At 36.4% G+C, this 23,758-nt stretch overlaps 2 protein-coding genes across 6 annotated transcripts; one reads left to right on the plus strand and one right to left on the minus strand.

Moving 5' to 3' along the window:
• Nucleotides 1-1,365: 1,365 nt before the first annotated feature.
• On the plus strand, nucleotides 1,366-13,231 carry pcyt1ba (phosphate cytidylyltransferase 1B, choline a). Of its 5 annotated transcripts, none has more exons than XM_084102185.1 (8): nucleotides 1,366-1,626; nucleotides 5,049-5,148; nucleotides 9,694-9,810; nucleotides 9,935-10,086; nucleotides 10,158-10,236; nucleotides 10,316-10,443; nucleotides 10,975-11,163; nucleotides 11,668-12,986. In XM_084102185.1, the coding sequence occupies exons 1-8, from the start codon at nucleotides 1,588-1,590 to the stop codon at nucleotides 11,878-11,880; spliced, it is 1,017 nt and encodes a 338-aa protein (XP_083958311.1). In that variant the 5' UTR covers nucleotides 1,366-1,587; the 3' UTR covers nucleotides 11,881-12,986. The 5 variants fall into 5 exon arrangements, with proteins under 5 accessions (XP_083958311.1, XP_083958309.1, XP_083958312.1 ...); XM_084102183.1 differs by having other exon boundaries at nucleotides 1,395-1,626; nucleotides 10,316-10,458; nucleotides 11,668-13,231; XM_084102186.1 differs by having other exon boundaries at nucleotides 1,458-1,626; nucleotides 10,343-10,458; nucleotides 11,668-13,231.
• Nucleotides 13,232-15,818: 2,587 nt separating this feature from the next.
• Nucleotides 15,819-22,118, minus strand: pdk3a (pyruvate dehydrogenase kinase, isozyme 3a). Its single transcript, XM_084102251.1, has 11 exons — nucleotides 21,748-22,118; nucleotides 20,239-20,380; nucleotides 20,087-20,158; nucleotides 19,114-19,298; nucleotides 18,940-19,029; nucleotides 18,276-18,353; nucleotides 18,060-18,136; nucleotides 17,808-17,909; nucleotides 17,618-17,725; nucleotides 16,604-16,717; nucleotides 15,819-16,524 (listed from the first exon to the last, which is right to left on the minus strand). Exons 1-11 carry the CDS (start codon nucleotides 21,848-21,850, stop codon nucleotides 16,381-16,383), a joined length of 1,215 nt encoding a protein of 404 aa, XP_083958377.1. The 5' UTR covers nucleotides 21,851-22,118; the 3' UTR covers nucleotides 15,819-16,380.
• Nucleotides 22,119-23,758: the final 1,640 nt, after the last annotated feature.

Consider the following 23,758-nt stretch of genomic DNA (forward strand, 5'->3'; position numbering starts at 1 on the left):
TTATATGTGCAACAGTTCTTCTAACCCTAATTGAGTAGATTTTCATTTCTTAAACAACCATGTTGGAAGACACATCATGACCATATTCCAGGATGACAATGTAAAGATTCATCAGGCTCAAATTGTGAAAGAATGGTTGGGAGGGAGCATTAAGAATCATTTTCAAACATGAAGTGCTAGAGGAGAGTGCTTGACTCTTGCATCCTCAATACAAGATCTTGACCAAAAGTTGATGCATCTCTTGATGGAAATAACATTCCAACATTTATTTCCATCAAGAGGTGCGTCAAATTTTGGTCAAGATCTTGTATTGATGGTATAAAAGTCCAGCACTCTGTAAAGTCTCCTCCAGCACATCCCAAAGACTTTCACAGTTTGAGCCTGATGAATCTTGACATTGTCACCCTGGAATATGGCCATGATGTGTCTAATATATATATATATATATATATATATATATATATATATATATATATATATGTGTGTGTGTGTGTGTGTGTGTGTGTATATGTGTGTGTGTGTGTGTGTGTGTATTATATGTATAGTAGTATGTAATCTATTAAATACCTTTTTTATGAAGCAAAAAATGAAACATTACATAAAAGCAATTAAATAAAAATAGCACAGAACTGTGGTAAGCTTTAATAGATTACTGCTCAATTATTGTATATTAATTAAATTACCATAAATATATTTATATTATTATAAATATTATAATAAACTATATTGTTAGGATATTATTTATAATCATCAATTATTTAATTGTTTAATATTTTTTTTCCTGTTTTTGAAAAAATGATTGCGAACCTGCATATAAAAATATGATCTTTGCTAGACAAATCAAATTCAAGTAGTAAATGTTTTCAGAACTACACAAAACTAATACAAAAATCAGCTTTGGTCTTTGTATTGCATAGCTTAAAATGGTTAGACTTATGTTTGAAATCATGTCAACAAAATTCTAATAAATATAAAAAGACGTCACGTGAAATAAAAATATCTTTATTTTTAAATCTAAAATATAACGGTGCATGGTTGTTTTTAATAGAATGAAAAGGAAAATTAATACAAATTGCTACAAATGCCTTATACTTCACTGTCATGTCTAAAGTTTAGGGCTGATAAATGGAGATGAGAAATCTACGTTACTATCCCAACTTAACTGTATTGTTGTCTCTTTCAGCAAGCCTTTGTGATCCACCACAATGAGGAAGCAAGATGAAGTGCACTCAGAGATACTCAGCAGTGGGTTCACAGTGATGGTGCTATAGCCTGCTCAGCCAATCACACTCTCGTATGTAAATTAGGTAGGAGGGCATGTTTTGCTGATTGGTCCTCCCCACACTTGCCACTGCCCTCATCAACAGACTCTTCCTTGTTGTTGTTGTGCCATCATAGAGGTCCTGTGTGTGCGCGCAGGGAGGGGCTGCGAGGAAGAGAAGAGCGAGTGGGCGGGATCTAGACACAGGCTGGAGTAGAGCATCCCTGACCGAGGCTCGGCTAACGGCTAGAAAAGCACCCCCAGACTGATGCTGAGTCAGGTACAGGTGGAGTCACATCCTGTTTGGCTTGGACCCTCCAGAAATCATGGAGGAGCTGGAACATACCTGTCCACTGCCACGAACGGTGAGATATATGCGTTTTGTTGTCGTTGAGGGCATCCGTGAAACGTTGAGGAGAGGCTGGATCACTTTTTCTTTGTTTTCATCTGTCCTTTTTATTGTCCTGCTGTCTGGGTGACGCTGAGCTTGTGAAACTGCAGTTAAAGTGAGATGTTTCGTACTGAATGTGTGTGTGTTTGTGCTAATGCCATGTCATAATGCTGCCATCAGCTCTTTTAATCCTTTGCATCTTTTTTTAAGTGAGAGAGCCAACACATTGGTTGGATGCTGCAGGGCTAATGTTACAGACACCATCCAGATTGCATTTATCTGCAGGTTGCCCTTTTGTGATGTTGCTCCTCCTCTTCACCTTGTATAGAATTCTGGGAAAGGTACCCAGCATCCTTCGAAACACCATCTCCGTTGCTATGGGAATGAATCATGCATTGCTCCATGGAGATTTTTCCTCCATATCAAACCTACATTGCATATCTTCATTGTAAAATGTAAATGCATATGTACCAGCTGTTTCCTGTTGACCGGCAGGAATAAGCTCTCACTGGGTATTTCCTGAAAGGACAGATGGCCACCATTGTCCCAAAGGTCCCAAAAGCCAATGGAAGGTTAAAAACGAAAATATTCTTTAACATTTCTGTAATGTGTTTGACCAGTATTTATTTAAGCAGCATTTGTTGGCTCCGCCCACATTTATGGAAACAGATCGGGGCTAGTTGTCACAATAGAAGGTTGGCTTTAGGATAATATCTCTGTAACTACAAAGTTTTAAGTCAAAGGCCACTATATACTTGATATCTCCTGATTTCATAAATATTTTTTTCTGTAGAAAAGGTTTTGTATTGGTTTCAAACACCAAGTTCAAAATGGTCTTAAATTATTATAATAATGCAAAACATTTTTTTGAAATTTACTGTTGAGTAAACAACTGAACTCCAAAAACCACAATTTAATGGTTTGATATTTTTTGTTACCTTTTTCATTTTGTTGTTTCATGATGTTTATTTTACTCTTTAAATTAAGCAAAAACCCAAATAGAATACATTATATAAAATATAAAATAAAATAAATGATGCATAATATATATAAAATACAATATAATGTAAGACTTGAAGTGGATGATGTTTTTATTGGGCAAAACCCCATTGCCTAACAATATATTTTATTTAATATAAAAATAAAATGCATTATAATATAATATAATATTATTAATATAATACAGACTTGAAGTGGTCAATGTTTTTATTAAACAAAAACCCATTAAATATAACATTGTTTCAAAAGATCAAATTCATATCTGTCTTAAATTAGAATACTTAAAAATAAAAAGTTTTAGATAAAATATTTTTGCTAGTTTATATAATTAAATAGTTTGATAGATGTTGGGTAAAAAAGTGAGCACAATAAAACCAGATCTCAATAATTTGATATTTTTGTATGTTACCGTTTTCTTTCTTTTTTCATGAATTATTTAGTAAATATTATATATGCATATGCTCCAGCTATTAACATAATACAGACTTGAAGTGGACAGTGTTTTTAACAAGATAATATTTCATATTTTTAAAATTCTTTCCATATCGAAATTGATTTTAGCCTATTTCAATCATTTTTAGCCAAAATTCAATACACTTTTGACAACTAACCCCATTCTTCCCCACATTTAAACTGAAAGATGCACAAAAAATGAAGTGTATCCCTGCTGCCTTGCTATACATTGAAATGCCATGTGTTGTCACAGTCTCTGCAGACCTTTTGTTCCCTGTTTATGCAATAAGCCTCTAGGAGGTTTGAATAGATTGAAATATCTGTGTTATGTACAGCATGTCTGTGTCTATCTCCCCCACTCTGCTGTTGTGGACGAATGATTTGTCTTTAGTCAACGATATCAGAGAAGCCTCTACTGGACAAATCAATATTCGGCGTTACACTGTTACACAGATTGTCTTGAAATCAATACGTCAGATAATAACCTGTATTAGTACAAAAAGGGAAACATTTTTGAGAAGATTAAATAGTATGTCAAGTCAGCAGGATCTAGGCTTGTTTAACCTAAACAGTATTTTATTTGGGAAGCTACAATGTGTTAGCCTGGATGCCAGCCGAACTTAGCCCCGCCCACAAATTTTTTAGGTCGGGAAGTTCGGTCTGGACTCGTTCCGTTGAGGATCTATTATAGCCTGACTACGTCAGACTTCGTACTTCCGCTCAATTTCATTTCGCTTCTGTACTCAGTCTGAGACAGCGTAATAGCTTTCCGTTTTCCTCCGGCCTGAAAACAGCCGGCCAATCAACGAACAGAGGGCGGGCTGAGAGCCGTGACGACGTAGACACTGATTGTACCGTGGATGCATAGATTTACTTAACATAATCTGCAAAAGTCGTTCACAGCCATGTTCACTCCGGTATTTCGCTCGGTTTTGTTTTCGCATCATACATGTGTTTACAGTGGAAGTTAGATGCGGCTGAGCATGCGCATAACACACGCCATAACCAAACGTTATGTGATTGGCTTATGGGTAACCAATGATTTTAAACTTCAGACAAGCGCCCCCCCCGCGAGAAAGAAAACGCTTTTCAATTATGCCATGCCAGACTCTGTCTACGAAGCAAAGCGAAGTAGCAGAGTTTGGTATTACCAGGCTAGATCTATTATGCCCGAACAAAAATTGTTAGGACCAATCAAATTGTCAGGGCGGGCTTTATACGATGATGGACAGATGAGCAACGGTAACGTAATCATCCACGTCATCAACGAGCGCTTGGGTTGAATTCAAATGACTGCCGCTGAAGAATTGAGATTTCACGAGTTCACGCTTACAAATAAGTCAGATAGAATAAATGCATATTTGGCGTGCTGTCCGAGGAGAGGCTTCGGGCTCGGTATTCGGCCCGAACTCAAAGTACTCCCCCCGTATTCCTGGCTGTGGAAGAACAAGCCAAGAGTGAGTGGAGGGATGCTGAAAACTGTCAAGGAATGTTAGGTGAGTTGACAGAGTGAATAAATGTATGCTTCCTCTCATGCTGATAGTGTAGACCGTAGACGGTTGATTGGATTGATTATTTGAATGTGCTCCTCCTGAACTTTGTTTATAAAACATCATGTGTAGATTCCGCCATCGCGTCTGTTATAGAAGATATGGACAGCGCATTAATTTTAAAAGAGGAACAGAGAACCGCGATCGGAAACATGAATGAAAAACATACGCCACTTACTCCGTTGCTCTGATTGGTTGTAGGTCTATCCAATTGAGTGCAGAGGCATTTTTTTTTCCTGGTTCGGTTGAAACACGCCCCATAATCAAAGCTCAATGGAGCAGTATCAGACTCACATTCTGACTAGAATCTGAGTATGACGACGTCAAGCTAACAATGTGTATATATTTCTCATAATTTCTCTCAAATTAATATATTCTTCATTCTTCTCTTTAGACTCTTATAGAGCCAGCCTTATTTACCCCCGAGACGAGTTGTAAGTGTCGGGCGCCACATGAGAAGCTGACTGTAGAGCAAGCTCGACTCGGAACGCCCGGTCAGTCTGTACTGTCTGTACTTTCTGTCTTCACACTTTATCATTACAAAAAGATAACACGCTAGTTAAAGGGTTAGTTCACCCAAAAATGAAAATTTTGTCTGTAATTACTCACCCTCATGTTGTTCCAACCGCGTAAGACCTTCGTTCATCTTCGGAACATAAATTAAGATATTTTTGATGAAATCTGAGTGCTGGATCACTTCTCCATAGGCTGCTAGGTGACCGAAACTTGCTGGCCCAGAAAAGTTATTAAAGAGATCGTTAATATAGTCCAAGTGACTACAGTGGCTTAATCTTAAGTATATCAAGCGACGAGAATACTTTTTGTGCGCAAAAACAAACAAAAATAACGACTTTATTCCACTATTCATTTCCATCTCTCTGGGCCTCGTAGTGTTTTTGCGCTGCGCGTCTGTGTTACACGTCATCACGCATCACACACATGACCAGCGTCGGCCAATAGTGAGCCTACGTGGTGACGTGTAACACAGACGCGCAGCGCAAAAACACTACGTGAACCAACTAGAGGCCCAGAGAGAAGGAAATGAATAGTGGAATAAAGTCGTTATTTTTGTTTGTTTGTGCGCACAAAAAGTATTTTCGTCGCTTGATATACTTAAGATTGAGCCACTGTAGTCACTTGGACTATATTAACGATCTCTTTAATAACTTTTCTGGGCCAGCAAGTTTCGGTCACCTAGCAGCCTATGGAGAAGTGATCCAGCACTCAGATTTCATCAAAAATATCTTCATTTATGTTCCGAAGATGAACGAAGGTCTTACGCGGTTGGAACAACATGAGGGTGAGTAATTACTGACAGAATTTTCATTTTTGGGTGAACTAACCCTTTAAAAAAATACTTTTGTAATAAGGTCATTCCTGTTACGCTATAACCTAAGAAAATGAATATGCTCACATCATGAAGTAGTTCTGTAACTGGGTGTAACACACTCTGTTATGCTATCTCAAGCTCTTAAATAGTAACTAAAACTTAACTTTATTGAAGCGCATAACTTCATTCATTATATCTTGATTTATTACAACCCCATTTCCAGAAAAGTTTTGTAATAAAAATCAATAACATCAAGAATCTGTGATCTCTTTAACCTTTATTTAACTGACAAAAGTATAAAGAAAAGATTTTCAAAGTTTTTTCACTGACCAACTTAAGTGAATTTTGTAAATATAAACACATTTTGATGGCTGCTACACACTCCAAAAAAGTTGGGACAGAGGCATGTTTAACACTGTGTCACATCACCTTTCCTTTTAATTACACTTTTTAAATGTTTGGGAATTGAGGATACTAATTGTTGCAGTTTTGTAAGTGGAATTTTTGCCCAATCTCGTCTGATACAAGACCGCTGCTCAACAGTCCGTGGTCGTCGTTGTCTGATTCTCCTTTTCATGATGGGCCGCACATCATATGTTCAATAAGTGACAGATCTGGACTTCTGCCTGGCAGTCAGGCACATCCAGTCTACTGTGTAGAGTGTCTAGAAACCACTCTGTTTTAGCATGTGCAGAATGAGGCCTGGCATTGTCTTACTTCCCAAGATGTCATCTTAATGCCATTAAATGTGTCTGTACAATCCCAATATACGCCTCCATGTCAGTGATTCCTTCACACAAATGCAAGTCACCCATACCGTTTGGACTGATGCAACTCCATACAATGACAGATGTTTGCTCTTGCACCTGTCGCTGATGGAAGTCTGGATGGTCCCTTTCGTCTTTGGGACTGAAAACTTGATGTCCATTTTTTCCAAAATCAAGCTGAAACATGGACTCATCTGACCACAGCACACATTTCAACGGTCTTTTGGCCCATCTGAGATGAGCTCGGGCTCAGAGAACTCGCGGTATCTCTGCATTGAACAGATGTGTAGCTTTCTCCTTGCGAAACAGAGATTTGAGTGGCATTTCTTGATGCAGCGTCAGACTGTGTTAAGTGACAACGGTTTTCCAAAGTATTCCAGAGCCCATGTGGCTGTATTTAACACAGTTGCATGATAGTTTCTCATGCAATGCTGTCTGAGGGCTCAAAGGTCACACACATTCAACAGAGGTCTCATGCCTTGCTCTACACAGACTGAGATTTCTCTGGATTCCCTGAATCTTTTCACAATATTTTTTATGGTAGATGGTGAAAGACATAGATTCTTTGCAATCTTATATAGAAATGTGATTTGTGAATTGTTTAACAATTCTCTCATGATATTTGGCACAAAGTGATGACCCATGACCCATCTTTGCAAAAAAGAAATGGTCCTTTTACACTCAATCACAATATTCTCACCTATTACCAGTTCACCTGCTCATTGTGGACCGTTTCAAAAGAGTTTAAAGGTCCCGTTCTTCGTGATCCCATGTTTCAAACTTTAGTTAGTGTGTAATGTTGTTGTTAGAGTATAAATAATATCTGTAAAATTATAAAGCTCAAAGTTCAATGCCAAGCGAGATATTTTATTTAACAGAAGTCGCCTACATCGAACGGCCCGTTTGGACTACATCCCTCTACTTCCTTCTTTAATGACGTCAGTAGAACAGTTTTTTGACTAACCTCCGCCCACAGGAATGCTCCCTCAACTCTACCGGAAATCGTTTATGTACTTGCGCACTTTTATAACTTACTGTGTTTACTCAGCTCTTACAGTGATTTTCTGAAGTAAAACTGACGCTTCATCTTTTGTGTGATGTACAGTAAACTTTATTAAACTCATCAGTATATGTTTGATCATCATTCGGACCTGGTCCGAAACAGCAGACTTGTAGGCTATTAATAAATAATGGATACATACAAGCAGATGACAAATACGTTATAATAACCGTAATTAAACTACTAAACTATACCTGTTTCATCTCTATACAGCACTCTGACTCTGTAGGCATTATTGTCCGACTCTAAATGAACACCGTTACTGAGAGTTTCTGATATTATCATCATTCCGTGAGATGAAATTGTCCTGAGAGACTGAGCGCGAGCTCATGAAGCTCCGCCCCCTGGGTCGTCCAGCAGCAGCTTATTTGCATTTAAAGGGCACACACTAAAACAGCGTGTTTTTCTGAGCCCCTAAAAATAACAATTTAAACATGCTGTAAAAAATGATCTGTTGGGTATTTTGAGCTGAAACTTCACATACACACTATGTGACATCAGAGACTTATGCGTCAGAGGCATAATACGGGACCTTTAACTTAGATATTCTATAAGCTTTGCACTTTTATTTTGCCTCTCTCCCTACTTTTTTGGAGTGTGTTGCAGCCATCAAAATTAAAACGTGTTTCTGTTTACAAATAGAAATAGAATACACTCAAGTTGGTCAGTGAAAACTTTGAAAATCTTTTCTTTGTACATTTGTCAGTTAAATAAAGGTTAAAGAGAATTAACAAATAACAGATTGTGAATTGTATTGCATTTTATATGTCCCAACTTTTCTGGAAATGGGGTTGTATATAATTGCAAGAAAATTAACAGGATGAAACCTAAGCTATATATATTTTTATGTATGTATGCATGCATAATTATTGACACAATCCAAAGACAAGTAAAGCTTTAAGTCTAAGACCCATGGTAGTTGATTTATTAAAAAGTAACAAAAATTTGATAAATGTGTAAGTGTACATGTACAAAAAAAGTTTACTTTTATCTTTTGGACCCTTTTCACTAATCCTATCAAACATTTATAAGTTAAGCTACTTAAACTGATCCCATATCAGTGGCAGAGGAAAATGCAGTGCTTGTAGAATAGCCCACCACTGGGATCAGAAACAGCAAGACTAGATTCAGGGATTCCCTGTTCATTCTGTGACCCAGATTCTCACAGTCACAAAGCTCTCGCATACCACAGTTCTGCTGGGCAACGATAACTGAGCTTGGCTACAGTGAAGAAGAGACCAAAGGAGAATGGCTGAAAGGTTTTTGATTTCCTTAAGGACTATTTTAAGTTTGTGGAAGGTAAAACTGAGGAAAAAGTTGAACATGACCATCTTAAAGGCGTTCAATACCGTTCAAACTTTGGGGTCAATCATTTTTAAATAAGACTTTTATGCTCACTAAGGCTGCATTTATTTGATCAAAATTACAGTAAACATAGTAACATTGTGAATAACTGTTTTCTATTTAAATATATTTTAAAATGTAATTTATTCCTGTGATGGCAAAGCTGAATTTTCAGCATAATTACTCCAGTCTTCAGTGTCACATGATCCTTCAGAAATCATTCTAATACGCTGATTTGCTGCTCAAAAACATTTTATTATTATCAATGTTGAAAAAGTTTATGCTGCTTAATATTTTTTTTTCAAGATACTTTGATGAATTCAAAGTTCAAAAGAACAGCATTTATTTGAGAAATAAATATTTTGTAACATTCTGAATGTCTTTACTGGTACTTTTCATCAGTTTAATGCATCCTTGCTGAATAAAAGTATTAATTTCTTAAAAAAACAACAACAAGAATGTATAAACCAATTTTTTTGTGTATGTTCAGGGAAATGTTTAATAATTTCTAAACGTTTCTTGAATTTCCCATTCTCAGTGGACCGGCCGGTGCGAATCTATGCAGATGGCATCTTCGATCTTTTTCATTCTGGACACGCTCGTGCCCTGATGCAGGCTAAGAATCTGTTCCCAAACGCCTACCTTATAGTTGGAGGTACAGACACACTTAATTTACTGATACAGACTTTTCAGTATTCTGTAGATGTCGAATTAAGAATTGTGTGGTCCTAAACTGATGAAATATGTATTTGTGTGTGTTTGTGTGTGTGTGTGTTAAGTATGCAGTGATGAACTCACTCACAAGTTCAAGGGTTTCACCGTAATGACGGAAGACGAGCGGTACGAGGCGTTGAGACACTGTCGCTACGTCGATGAGATTTTGCGTGATGCGCCCTGGACTCTTACTCCAGATTTTTTAGAAAAACACAAGGTTAGTCAAGTCTTAGCACAGTACCGTACCCATAATTCCCTGCGATTAACCCTCTGGTTCGTATTCTCTAGATTGACTTTGTGGCACATGATGACATCCCATACTCCTCTGCTGGATCTGAGGACGTGTACAAGCATATTAAGGAGGCAGGTAAAGAAAAGCATTCTTCGCTTAAGAGCATGTGTATGTTTGTGCTTCAGACCAGGTCTAACATGTGTGAGTGTCTCAGGTATGTTTGTGCCCACTAAAAGGACAGAAGGGATCTCAACGTCCGACCTGATCACCCGGATTGTGAGAGACTATGACGTGTACGCTAGACGCAACTTGCAGAGGGGCTACACCGCTAAAGAACTGAATGTCAGTTATATTAATGTAAGAAAGTGAACTTAATGTATTTAAATGTTGAATCCAATTTCAGTTTATTTTAATAAATTAAACTTTTCTGAAACAAATTAATCAACATATTTTTCTTAACCATTTTTCAGAGATTTTCTTTTCTTTTGTGGCAAATATCATGAATTGTTAATTCATAAATATTAACTTTTTTGGGGTCACATGACATGTTACAACCTGAACTAAAAATATATCTAAATACATTTTAATTAATAAATTTAAACATGCTCATCATAGAGGGGTGTATGTGGGTCACTATATGTATGAACTGAATATATACATAGTGAGAATATGAATGTTTAAATAGTTTAGAAAAAAAAGATTCCATTACACAGTGTTGCATAATTTGACCCATAAGTAAAATCAATAAAACGTTCTCATTGAAAATCCTAATTTTCTCTGAAGTACGAAACATTCCGAAAGTAAAGTCTGTTTTGAATGCCATTGACATATATAAAATGCTTGCTGAACTGATGCTGAGCTGTTTCTGGACAGGAAAAAAAGTACCGTCTGCAGAATCAGGTGGACAAGATGAAAGAGAAAGTGCGGACGGTGGAGGAGAAGTCCAAGCACTTTGTATATAGAGTGGAAGAGAAGAGCCATGATCTTATCCAGAAGTGGGAGGAGAAATCACGAGAGTTCATTGGGAACTTCCTGGAGCTATTCGGCCCAGATGGGACATGGGTAAGCAAATATGTATTTATTTGTGTGTGTGTGTATATATATACATATGTTACCGGCAAAGTGTGAAATCCCGGTATTGTATAGAATGCCTAGGCAATGTATAGAATTCCTGATGTTTTTTGCAAAAAATACATTACCTAATTCTATACATTACCTAGGCATTCTATAGAATACCGGATTACACACTTTGCCGGTAACATATATACTATATATATATATATATATACACACACACACACACTTTACCGTTCAAAAGGGGTCAGTAAAAATGTGTAATGTTTTTGAAAGAAGACTCACAGAGGGGTCATTTATTTCATCAAAAATATAGTAAAAACAGTAATATTGTGAAATATTATTAAAATGTAAAATAACTGTTTTCTATTTTATTATAGTTTAAGTCTTCAGTGCCACATGAACTAATTTCTTTAATAAAAAAAAAATCCTGCTGACCCTAAACTTTTGAATGGTGTATTTGTATATAGTATGACCTTTTCATTTTTCCAGAAGCAGATGTTTCAGGATCGTAGTGGACGTATGATCCAGGCGTTATCTCCGCGCGGTTCACCCAGCAACAGCCCACCAAGGGAATTTTCCCCGTCCCGCTCCCCGTCACCCCCCTCCCGCTGGGCCATGCCCAGAACCTCACCGCCCTCGTCCCCGAAGGGTGCTTCAGCCTCCATCAGCAGCATGAGCGAGGGAGACGAGGATGAGAAGTGAAAAGTGGCCCATCACACACAGAATAGACTGCACTTTACCCATTCACACATCACATACATAACACACACTGGCAGCAATGACAGGTCAACTACCCTCATGGGAAAATTTTAAAGTACTGTACACAGCGCAGGGTTGTTGAAGTCCTGTTTAGTTGTGCTGGTATTACAGCAAAAAAGCCATTGCAGCCCTGAACAGATCCTGAGAGGAGATTTAGTAAACAGAGGGGGGATTCACTGAATAAATAGTGGCCACATTTGAACACGCTGTGTGAGCTTTTCGCACCCAAATCCCTAAACATGAATGCAAATCAACAGGGATACCAGAAAAACATTGTTTTTTTTTGAATATTTAATTGTGTGTGCTCAATTACCGTGTTTTTAAATTGAAATTACCTTTGTCATTATCTAACACACACTTAAAGTTCATATTTAACACAATAATAATTTAATAACTTTAATGTAACCTTAAGCAAATCTCAAAATAAATGTCCATCTGTCATACTGTACATTATAATGTTAGTTTAGTTTTTTATTTAGACAAAATATAGTATAGAAATATAACATAAAAAATATACAAAATGAAGTATAGATTAGAGTTAGTATCAGTTATCAGCTAAAACAAGAAAACATTATTATTTGCTTATTTTAAGTTTACTTTAATTAGGTTAATGACAGAGTAGTGGCCAAAAAAAGTGCGGTTAGTGAAATAGAACCGATCTTTGCACTGAAATACTGAGCAAAAGTACCACAACTTTAGTGAATTCGCCCCAAATGTTTAAAAGGATGAGGAATGATTCTGTCGTCTATTGCTCAGGACTGCCCTACTGTAACATACTGTACATACACCAATCCCTGTTCCTTGTTTTCAAGAAAAATGATGTCTGATCCACCTCATGAATATGTATCAGTGCACCAATGAGGAGGCCGCTAGCATTCACTAAATTGTCTGTGCATGAATGTGTTTAATTCTCATTAACAGTCATTAACTTGTGTTATTGCAGCTTTTACCACAAAATAAAGCAATTTCTTTGCACATGTTGTGGTACGATCAAGAATGGTCTTGAGAATAATACAGCCAAAAGGTCTAGTAGCTTTTAGATAAATGGTAATAAAAAAAAAGAAAAAAAAAGAAAATCATGAAAATGAGGGATATCACATTAATCTGTGCTGCTCAATTTACATGGAATTCCTCCCGTCTTGTCTAGTTATGCCATTATATGTATGCAAGAGTCTCGTCAATTTACATAATCTGTACTTTGCAAAAATTGTCTTTATTTGGTTTGTATATGTTTTCTTTTACATTAAAACTAGCTTAAAATGTAAATAATAAACTGAGAAAGAGAACAATTGTCAGCTATGAGATTCATTACAAACTCAAGTACACAAAATCAATGATAGTACTGGAAGATCTCTTTATTGTTCTTCTTTTATACAAGTACTTCATGGAATGTCTTCATCATGATGATTTATGTGTGAATGTCAGGCTTACACAAAATCATCTAACACATTTTGTATTTTGTTTCAAACAGCATTTATCTATAAGCAGTGGTGTTTTACTTGAGAAGAACAAGAAAACAAATCCAAAAAAACAACAATAGTCACACAGAAATGTCCATTTTGCAGATACAAGATGGTTGTATGTCAACACTAGAATATCAGGTAAGATATTTCACTGTAGGTAAAAGTTTTTCCTAATGTGTTGTAGCATGAACAGACCTTACGCATGCATAAACGAGAGTATACTAGCTAAATCAAAGACTGTTTGAGCTTGACGACGACAAGGCTTGGTTTCATGAGGAAAATGCTTGCATACTTCAGTCTGCTCTTCTGAATGCTCTGAATTCAAGGCATCAAAGTGCATTCTTCATTGACTTAAACATAAAAACTAACAAATCATTTTAAAATAAATACTGAATTCTACACTTCAATAACATGAGAAAATGTAAGGTACTGTATGCACTTCGTCACCAAAAAAAGTTCCCTTGAGGACTAACAAACCAGCGTTAAGACAGATGTAGATGGTTTTGTATGATTTCTATGGAAAGATTATGACACGTGGAACAGTAATAGAACATCAGCTGACGGATATCAATCGGTCTGTATAAAACAACAGCATGAGGCAAATATCATGGGGAAAATCATATTTTATCATCTCAAAAGTTTGCTTACTTTAGGACCATTAAGGTCTTTTGAACCGTAATATTATTTTCATGAGAATTTAATAGATTTTATTCCTCAATTCTCAAGTACTGTAATGCAAAGAAATCTCATTGTAAAAATAGGATTTATTTTTCTTATGCAGAATCATTTTTTTAGGATTAAATATGATTCAGACGTGTTCTTGACCGGTTTCGTGAGATTCATCATGGAGTGTTGCAGTAAAAACACAAAGTTCATCCTTTTGGAGTTTCCAAAAAGCAACTATTGAAATATCATTCAGGTTCACCTAAATATACTTGTGCGTACAAAATCATCTTTTAAGTGATCAATGACAGGGTAACAGACAAACTTAATAGCCTGGGCAAAGTTACGCTTGTAGTTAAGACAAGCTGCCCTGTATTTCATCTAATGTCAAAGAATCATTGCACTCAAACGGTCCCAAATTGTATCCCTGTCAGGAATTATTTTAAGATGAGGTTTTCTGGAAAACAAGAAATGACTGAGAGGTAGTGGTATAATAAAAATATATTTAGCTGAAAGTCAGCCATTTCATGGAGTTACATCTATGAGTTTATATCTAGCTATGCATTTTCTCTCTCAATCCAAACATCTAAACTTTCTGGTCCATTAAAGTCTGCAAGCAAATATCTTTCTATCAAATGTCACCATGTAGGGGCCATAATGTCGTGAAAGCAGAAGACGAAAAAAAAAAGAGACAAATTAATGACTATAGCACTAATGCTATAATAGGCTATTGTGGTGCATTCTTAAAGTTCATCACAGTCTCTCACCATTTACATTAGTAGGAAGCTCTGTATTGTTGACCTATAAGTGAATGTAGGAGATGTACTTCTAGTCGCACTTAAAGACTGAGGCCCAGCTCAGAGTCTTGGGGGGAAATGCTAAATAAATTGGGGTCAAATAAATAAATAAATACATGTTTGAGACAACATTGATTTTTTTAAAAGTGCATTCCTGCATGCTTGGAAACATCAGTTCATCAGCATACTCCCTGACCCCAAAAACATTTGGGCGCATCTAACGAGGAAATGTCCTGCTCACCTAAAACATTAAAAGAAAAAAAATTAAGAACGATTTTGCATTAAGAAAATTATTTGTAGGACCACTGAAATTGTTTGCATTGTAATATTTTCATGAGAACTAAGCACATGTTCCTCCTCAAATTCTCACTACTGTAATACAATTGCATTTTTCAACTAAAATCAGCATACATTTAATTAAATTAATTTTTTTAAACTTAAATAACTTGAATTTATAAAAATATTACTGTATATATTTTATTATAAATAAATATATAAACATAACTAGGAAATATAGTATTGTGTGTATATGTATATTGCTGTCAAATCGATTAATCACAATTAATCGCATCAAACATAAAAAATACACACACACACACACACACACATTATACATTTCGATGAATCTATTTGACAGCACTAATATATACATATACACATAATATATGTCTTACTTATGTTATTTATGTATGTACTTATGTACTTATATTTATTACATATATTTATTTATATTAATTATATATATATATATATATATATATATATATATATATATATATATATATATATATATATATATATATAGAATGCAATATAACTTAAATTAATATTTAAATATACTACATTATTGTACTACAAAGTACTATAGTATAATTGTACAAAGTTCAATTAGTATATTGTATTACAGTATTATACTAATTGTACCACAAAGCTTCATTTTCTTTATGCAAAATATACATTTTTCTTTCTTTTAATTTTGGGGTGAAAAATAATCTCAACAAGATTTTGAGTTTCTCCTCAGCCTTTTTAAAGTGGTTCTCCATTAGTTCACTGCTAAGAAAATCATAGTGGAAGCCACAGAAACTGAGGACAAACTCACTCTCTCCCCCCACCCCCCCTCTATTGCTGCGAATTTTTGAATGGCAGTGAAAGAAATGCTCTTTTTTGACCAACTCAAACTCCAGGCTTCCTTCTCTGACTGCTATTGAAAATGAAACAGGGGAGCTACTGTGTGGCACAATAAAAAAAGTATCTTACACCCTGGACACAAATGCTCACCCTTTCCTCTCACCACCCTGGAAGACGCTTAAACAAGGCTCTGTGTCTTACGTCTGTAGCTGCACAAAGGAGGAAGGAGCAGAGACTTAAATGACACTTGCATCATCAGATGTTCTGCTCTGGAAATGCTAACAAGTATAGAACACTCAGCATCGATGTGATGTTGCCATGGCAACTGAAGCTAGACTAAAGACGGAAAGGTCTGTAATGGGTGCAGTGGGACATAGATGGGGTGAGTGCAATTATCTTTTGGCCTTGTATTTTGAGGCATCTCTGGGCTCTTTGCTCGGGTTGCTCCAGTCATCCGCTCCTGGGCCTCCTTGGTAGTGCCGCCAAGCAGATTTGTTAAAGACGGGCAGACGCTCAAATGATTCACTGGAGAGGGCCTGGTCAGAGAAGGTGATTGGGTGGATGTCATTGAAATCCTAAAATATAACTAAAGTGCAAATTGAGAGCTGCTGTTACCTTCAAGTAGATGACGGCATCGGTCCCCACGCCTTCCATTGAGTACAGTTTCAGGTCTCCTTGAAAGTAGCGGGCGTACAGTCTGGATATCGGCAAACCATGTCCAAAACCAGCCTACAGACGCATGGAGATCAGGTTACAGAGGACAATGCTACATTTAGAGCTGCTGTTCAAGGTTAAAGTTCGATGGTTCACCTAAAATCATGTCGTCATTTACTCACCCTCAAGTCGTTCCAAACCCTTATGGCTTACTTTCTTTCAACACTGGTACTGAAATAATACAATAGCTTTCATTGAGGAACACACTGGAATTATATTAAAATAAAAAATGCCAGGTTTGATGCCTTGTCACTTGAATGACTGTGACATAGCAAGGTTGAATATGTGGATGAATAAATGAGATTTAAAGGGATAGTTTACACGAAAATGAAAAGTTTGTCATCATTTACTCACCCTCATGTTGTTCCAAACCTGTATGAGTTTCTTTCTTTTATTGAACACAAAAGAAGATTTTTTTTTAAATAATGTTGGTAACCAGACAGTTGACTTGTCTGTTGACAAGTTGACCATTGACTTCCATAGTATTTTTTTCAATGGGTGCAGTCAACTGTCTGGTTACCAACATTCTATACATTTTTTCTTTTGTGTTTAACAGAAGAAAGAAAGTCATACAGGTTTGGAACAACAAAAGAGTGAGTACATGATGACAGAATTTTCATTTTTGGGTGAACTATCCCTTTAAGAGTGGCAGTAGAATTGAAGATTTTTGACAAATAACAACTTAAATTTGGGTCTGCTTGACTTCCAAAGACAATTTAAAGTCATTTTCAATACATGGTGTTTTGTGTCCTTTTAGAGTTTGAAAGCCCAAGAGCAGCGCTAACATTCTGCGAAATGTCTCCTTTTGTGTTCTTATAAAAAGTCAAACTGGCGGTTCGTATACACATAAGGGTGACTAAGTGATGATACGATGTAGTTTGTTTCTGTAAGAATACTGTAGCCACACTTTTTTACCAATGGCACACGTTTAGAGTCCAGACTGGGTGTTGGCGCAGTCGAGTAGGTGTAGTTAAACAACCTGTCAATCTTCCGTAAAGCCACACCCCCTCCCCTGTCACTGATCTATGATGAAAATAACAGAAAGTTCAAGGATCAAGGCATGTCATTTGTACGTGTAGAAAATGGACTCACAAAACAAACAGACCTTCACAGAGAGATCTTCCTTCCCCAGGGTCACTTTTGCTTTTATAAGAGGAAGACCCTCTTTACTACCCTCGTGGAGCTCATTGGTGGCCCGCATCGCGTTCTGAAAACACAAACACAAGCCGTTACAGCAATACGTCAGGGCCTTGGGAAGAGCACAAAGATGAGGGCTGCTGAAAATTGAATTGCGTAACAGATGCCAGCACTTTGATGTATCAAGCTCAATATGTGTGTGCAAGTTTTAGAAACGTACCTTAAACAATTCAAACAGCATGTGGAATAGGTGGGAGGGAACATACACAGCCTGGATGGGTTTTTGAGGAGCCTTAGCTGCATAGAAAAGTTACATATTTAAAGCATTTTTGAGAAATTCTAACTCCAGAAATTGAGTTACATGAATTAGAAATGAATGAACTCTGAAACAAACATTATATATTGAGTTTTGCGAGAGAATAAGAAGAAAAAGTACCATTGAATTCCTCTGTCTTCAGTTCAGGGGCAGCTTGATAATATTGCTCACACACCATCTTGGCGGTCTCGTAAGCATCTGAAAACAACATCGCATTTGATCAGTAGAGAACAAAATCCTAACTAGAGATTCCAAGCTTTTCCTACTCTATTGCTGGAAAGTTTGGGGTTTGGTAAAGAAAGAAGTCTCTTATTCTCACCAATGATGCATTTTATTTGATCAAAAATACAGTAAAAACAATAATATTGTGAAATATTACTACAATTTAAAAGAACTGTTTTCTATTTTAATATATTTTACATGTAATTTATTCCTGTGATGGAAAAACTGCATTTTCAGCAGTCTTCAGTGTCACATGATCCTTTAGAAATAATTCTAATATGCTAATCTGCTGCTCACTTTTTTATTATTATCAATGTTGAAAACAGTTGTGCTGTTGAATACTTTTGTGGAAACTGATACATTTTTTTGTTCAGGATTCTTTGATGAATAGAAAGTTCAAATGAACAGCATTTATTTTAAATATAATTATTTTGTAACATAATTGTCTTAACTGTCACTTTTGATCAATTTAATATGCCCTTGCCGAATAAAATATTAATTTATAAAAAAAAAAATTTGAACGGCATGTAACGAACAAAAAAATAAATAAAAGCGAACTTACCAGTCACCACCTCTGCAACATTGCAGTTGGGATCAATACTGCCAATGTGTTTGGGATGGGCTGGGTTGATGTCATTGCCAAAAAGGAGAGCTGTAATAAAGAGAAAAGCAATTACGATAAAACAAAAAGCTGTTGTCCAATATGTGGTGACTGTCTTTCTTTTGGGTGACGTACTGTGCTGGTTTATGAGCATTCGAAAGGAGATTCGGTTGGTGTAGAAGCGGTCCAAAAAGTACTGGATGTTGGAGCTGACGAACGGATCGAAGCCAAACTTCTCCTTATATTCGATCACACCCTGGGCCATGGTCGGGACCACATCATTGTGTCTATTCCTGATCTCAATAAGAGTCTCCAAGAAGCTATAGATACAGAAGTTTAGAAAACACATTTTGTTATACAGAAACGCAGAATAGTTAAACAGTCATTATTCAGTTAATCAGTTCGGTGTTAATTCAGTTTAGTTCAATAACTGTGTAAAATTATGGAATGAGTTCAGTTTCATCTATAAAGCAGATCTGGAGAAAACAGTCATTTCAAAGTCAATAATACTGCCGAAAGTTACTACCCCAACTAAGAAAGGCAAAAGTCGACAGTGGCAAGGAACCCGAACTCCATCAGTGACAGAAATGGAGAAAAAAACCTTGGGAGAAAACCAATTCTCCTCTGGCCATACGAACAAACATGATGTGGTTTAATTCCAGGCTGTATCACAAGTCAGATTGTGGATTGGTATCATCCAGAATATCACGCCAGCATATGGAGGGAGGAGGAGTTGAAGCTGGCCATTGAGTCTGGTTCACTTCGTCTGGTTCGCTTGATCTTTGATGAGGATCTGTGCTGATGGTTGTCTAGTCTAGGTCTTCACAGATTGTCCATTATTCAGATCATTTACAGTAGTTTGTATCAATAATAAATGCCATTGTATGTAGAAATGGTATGCGAGTAGGATTCGCTCTCTGTTTTTCGCTGACCCAGCATGCATATTTGCTCTGTCAGGGCGGCTTTCAATTACTGATTCCTCTGTTGTAAACTCTAGCCTGAATTCACCTCGCATGAAAATATAACACTCTTGTTTTTCAGGCTGTTGCACGGCATGCTATCTACGTCGATGTCTCACAAAAAGCAAAAAAACACAAGTCCTACTCACTCATTCAGGGCATGTGGGTCTTCTGGCTTCCTGTTCTCAAACTCTAGAAGTTCTAAAAAACTTTGCATGTACCTGTGGAGAGATTCGGCACAGCTCAGGACAGGCTTCAATGAAGCATGCATGTACTCCGATTCAAACTCATTTATATTCACCATTTCTGCACCAGTTTGACTGAAGGTTGACTGAGGAGCTTGTCAGGCAGCAGATTGACCTCTCTCATAGTGTTAGCCAAGCGCACCGGCAGCTCCTTCCGCAGGAACATGTAAGATGTCTTCTCACATGCATTATCCCTACCTGAAAATCAGGCAACCAGAAACATAAACAACTGCGAACGCAGGAGGGGAAAGCAACAAAAAAAAATGCTTTATCATCATCCACACATGAAACCTGAGAAACCTGCATAGGACTGAACAACAACTCATTAAGCAAAGCCAAACTCAGTAAGCCAAAAAAAAAAAGAAAAAAAAGAAGTAATTTAAAGTGATTTATATTAAATAGCAAGCAACTACTTGATTGTTTATGTCATCGCAAAATGGAATCTACATTAGCTCTACTCCGGAAAATGCCATGAAGATATTAAGATACCACAAACGTTAAAGTCCAAAGTCCAACATTTTTTGGAATATTGCAGTATTTATTATAAATGATTTATCCGTGAAACATGATTATTTTTTAAAAATCCACGTGCCCTTGTAATCTTAAATCAAAATCAACACCTCTTCTCTGATGACATGTTTACTGGCATGAGGGTGGGATCAACCAGCAATAGCGAATGACAACGATCCAATTAATTCCAGATGGACAAAATTAAATCCCACCCTACGTTTTTTTGTTTGTTTGAGAACTCGTTTCACTCGGATGTTAGCGCAAAAAAGTCCAAAAAAAGTCACAACATCGACTTTAACAATTTTTTGTAAATTTTGTCTTTGTGAAAAACAATGTGTCTTTGTGAAAAGTGCTATACAAATAAAAATTATCACAAATATCACAATTATCCTTGTTGCATAAGCCATACAGTTTAGGACAACATGAGTAAACGCCATTTTTGGGTGAACAATCCATTAAAAACTATTTATTTTGACTAATTTTTGTGTTTGACTCACCTAACGTTAGGTGTAGTCAATATATTATTCATATCACACACTGAATACATACATACGTGCATTCAAAAGCATCTCCCTTTTGCTTAGAAGGAATACAGTTAGATTAACGAACAACTATTTTATATTATTATAATCATATTTAATATCATTAGAATATGCAAATAGTTTATGACGTCAGCAAACAACATAAATGAAATCCTAATGAGAGGTTGGAAAAATTTCTAGGCATACATGGCCTACCCAACAAAATTAACTTTGAAAGTCATTAGATGACTTGTATAGTCATAAAAAACAGAACCATTAACGTTACCTCAACATTACCTCAATAATACAAAATACAAACGTCGAATGTTTTCCAACTAAACAAAGTTATTGTTTATCAGATCACGTCATTTGTCGCATTTATTAAAAAAGCGTTATAATATATATATTAAAAAGGTTTAAAAAGGTTATAATTTTTTTATGAGACGATCGACAATCATGCTGAATTAAACGTAACAAGTTCCGCTATCAGGGTCTGTCTGTCAGTGTGCATGTGATGGATGCACTCGCACTTACCAAATTCCAGAAACTGTTTAATTGACAAGGGCGATGGTGAAAACCTTGAATAATATTCTATCTTTGGTAAATGGTTATTCAGAAGAAATGCGTACAGTCTCATTGTGAGGGAAAATGTTAAACGACCGAGGCAAGGCTGTTCTTTATATTAGGATCATGGCAGGGATCGTCCAAAGAGTAGAGCTGACAGCAACATCCGTATCCGAACATTTACCGCGGTTTCATATTATTATTAGCTGCTATAACAGGCCACTGCATTAAATGTCAGTGTCTTATGTTTTCTAGCACGGCCACTGTTGCGCTAAACAGCACGTAGACAAGAGCGAAGCAGCGAACACACAACCAACCATGATTTAAACAGCGAGCACTGTGATTTGCTGAGAAGAGCCCGGAAAAAGACTGTGCTTTATGATTGGTCTATTTATTTTCCTGAATGAACACCTCTCTGTTGGCAGTTAGGTTGCAGAACAGCGGGTATAAGTTGTTGTTGTTGTTGTTGTTTTAAATGACATTTATGTGTATTTACATTCTGTGTACATCCTGAAACCCACCAATTTATTACTACAGATTATTTTTTTATAATTATTTTTGAGACCCACATGACATTGTTTGTGTATAAAATACTTACATTTTAGGGACATTACCCTACAGTAAAAAATAAATAAATAATGAAACCAGCATAAGCTGGGGCCTGTTTCAGAAAGGAGGTTAAGTGAAAACTCTGAGTAGGTTAACCCTGAAATGAGGGAAACTCTGAGTTTTCTGTTTCAGAATGGGAGGTATGTTAAACCTGAGAAAGCAGAGTAAGTCAAGCCCGTTTCTGAAAGAGAGGTAACTTATACTCAGAGTCAGTTACCATGGTAACTTACTCTGTGAACCTAACCTGGTCGCGAGCAGGTTTTCTTCAGTAAACCCAGAGTTTCTATCGGTCTCCTCCCCTTTTTTAAAGGGGAAGCGGTGTTTAAACACCTCATTCATTCTTTCAGTAAATTTTTATTAATAAAATTAATATTTTATTAATAAATAAAATATTGCTATTTTTACTGCAGTTTTTTTCTATTTTTTTTTAATAAGACGAAGTCTATATAACTCCTTAACTGGCAACTGTAAATACAGTAGTAGATTAGAGTTATATAATGTAGTTCTAAACAAATTCTACAGAATTAAACACTGGCATTTACTGGAAATCACTGAAATGTGTTCATCTGTGCAACAGAAGTTGATGGACCGTCCTCCTGCTGTTCTTCCACACTCTGAGGGCGGAGGGAGAGATAAGAATACCCGTTTATACTTAGATTTAAACTTAGATTATCCACATAAAAATTTGAAAAAATCTGAATGGGTAGATTGTTTGATGTGTAGACACATAATATTAACATTACCTCTGTAGGCCTCTCTGTGGCAGCAGAAACTATTTATCCTCATCGTCCTGTGAAGATGAGCATTTGGTCGAGTGCACTTTATAACACTATTTAATTTCTGGTGTATTGAGTAGGCGACTTACAACTACCTGGGGTTCTGTTGGGACAGGAGGCTCCAAAAGACAGATATTACCATCAGAATCTGTTAGGACCAACAAAAAACCCAACCTCAAAGTAAAATAAATGGAAATATCAAAAATAGCCTATCTAAAAAAATAACACATATGTAAACCTCTTACATTTTATGAAGGCCCTTGGATCTTTGGGAGTGACTGGCTCTGAAGTCCCTCCTGGAATTCCCTCAGCCAAAAATGCTGCTACACTGCTAGACACTGGATGCTATTTAGTTATTTAATATGTCAAATGTTTGTAAAGTCAGGTAGCCTTCACCCATGATATGCTCAAGCCTTACCTGATTGAATTATGTTTTTATATTTAATTTTCAGCTGCTTAATGCCTGCAGGATTGCACCTACATGAAAATTAAAATTAGGTTGAATAACATAGGCCTACTGTTCTTCCAGTTTCACCTCTGATATATAACAGTTGGGTAAGTTACTCTAAAAGAGTTATCAATGTTATCTTCAATTA

Source organism: Abramis brama (genome assembly GCF_963993115.1).
Source record: "Abramis brama genome assembly, chromosome: 24".
Lineage (NCBI taxonomy): Eukaryota > Metazoa > Chordata > Actinopteri > Cypriniformes > Leuciscidae > Abramis > Abramis brama.

Excerpts from the sequence above, each read along its gene's own strand:
- pcyt1ba (XM_084102183.1), top strand. The coding sequence starts at position 1,588 with ATGGAGGAGCTGGAACATACCTGTCCACTGCCACGAACG. Across the intron at positions 1,627-5,048 it reads CCTGTCCACTGCCACGAACG|ACTCTTATAGAGCCAGCCTT; the intron begins GTGAGATATATG and ends TCTTCTCTTTAG. Across the intron at positions 10,087-10,157 it reads ATTTTTTAGAAAAACACAAG|ATTGACTTTGTGGCACATGA; the intron begins GTTAGTCAAGTC and ends CGTATTCTCTAG.
- pdk3a (XM_084102251.1), bottom strand. The coding sequence starts at position 21,850 with ATGAGACTGTACGCATTTCTTCTGAATAACCATTTACCAAAGATAGAA. Across the intron at positions 18,137-18,275 it reads GAAGACAGAGGAATTCAATG|CTAAGGCTCCTCAAAAACCC; the intron begins GTACTTTTTCTT and ends TTTTCTATGCAG. Across the intron at positions 16,718-17,617 it reads ACTCTAAACGTGTGCCATTG|GCTGGTTTTGGACATGGTTT; the intron begins GTAAAAAAGTGT and ends ATGCGTCTGTAG.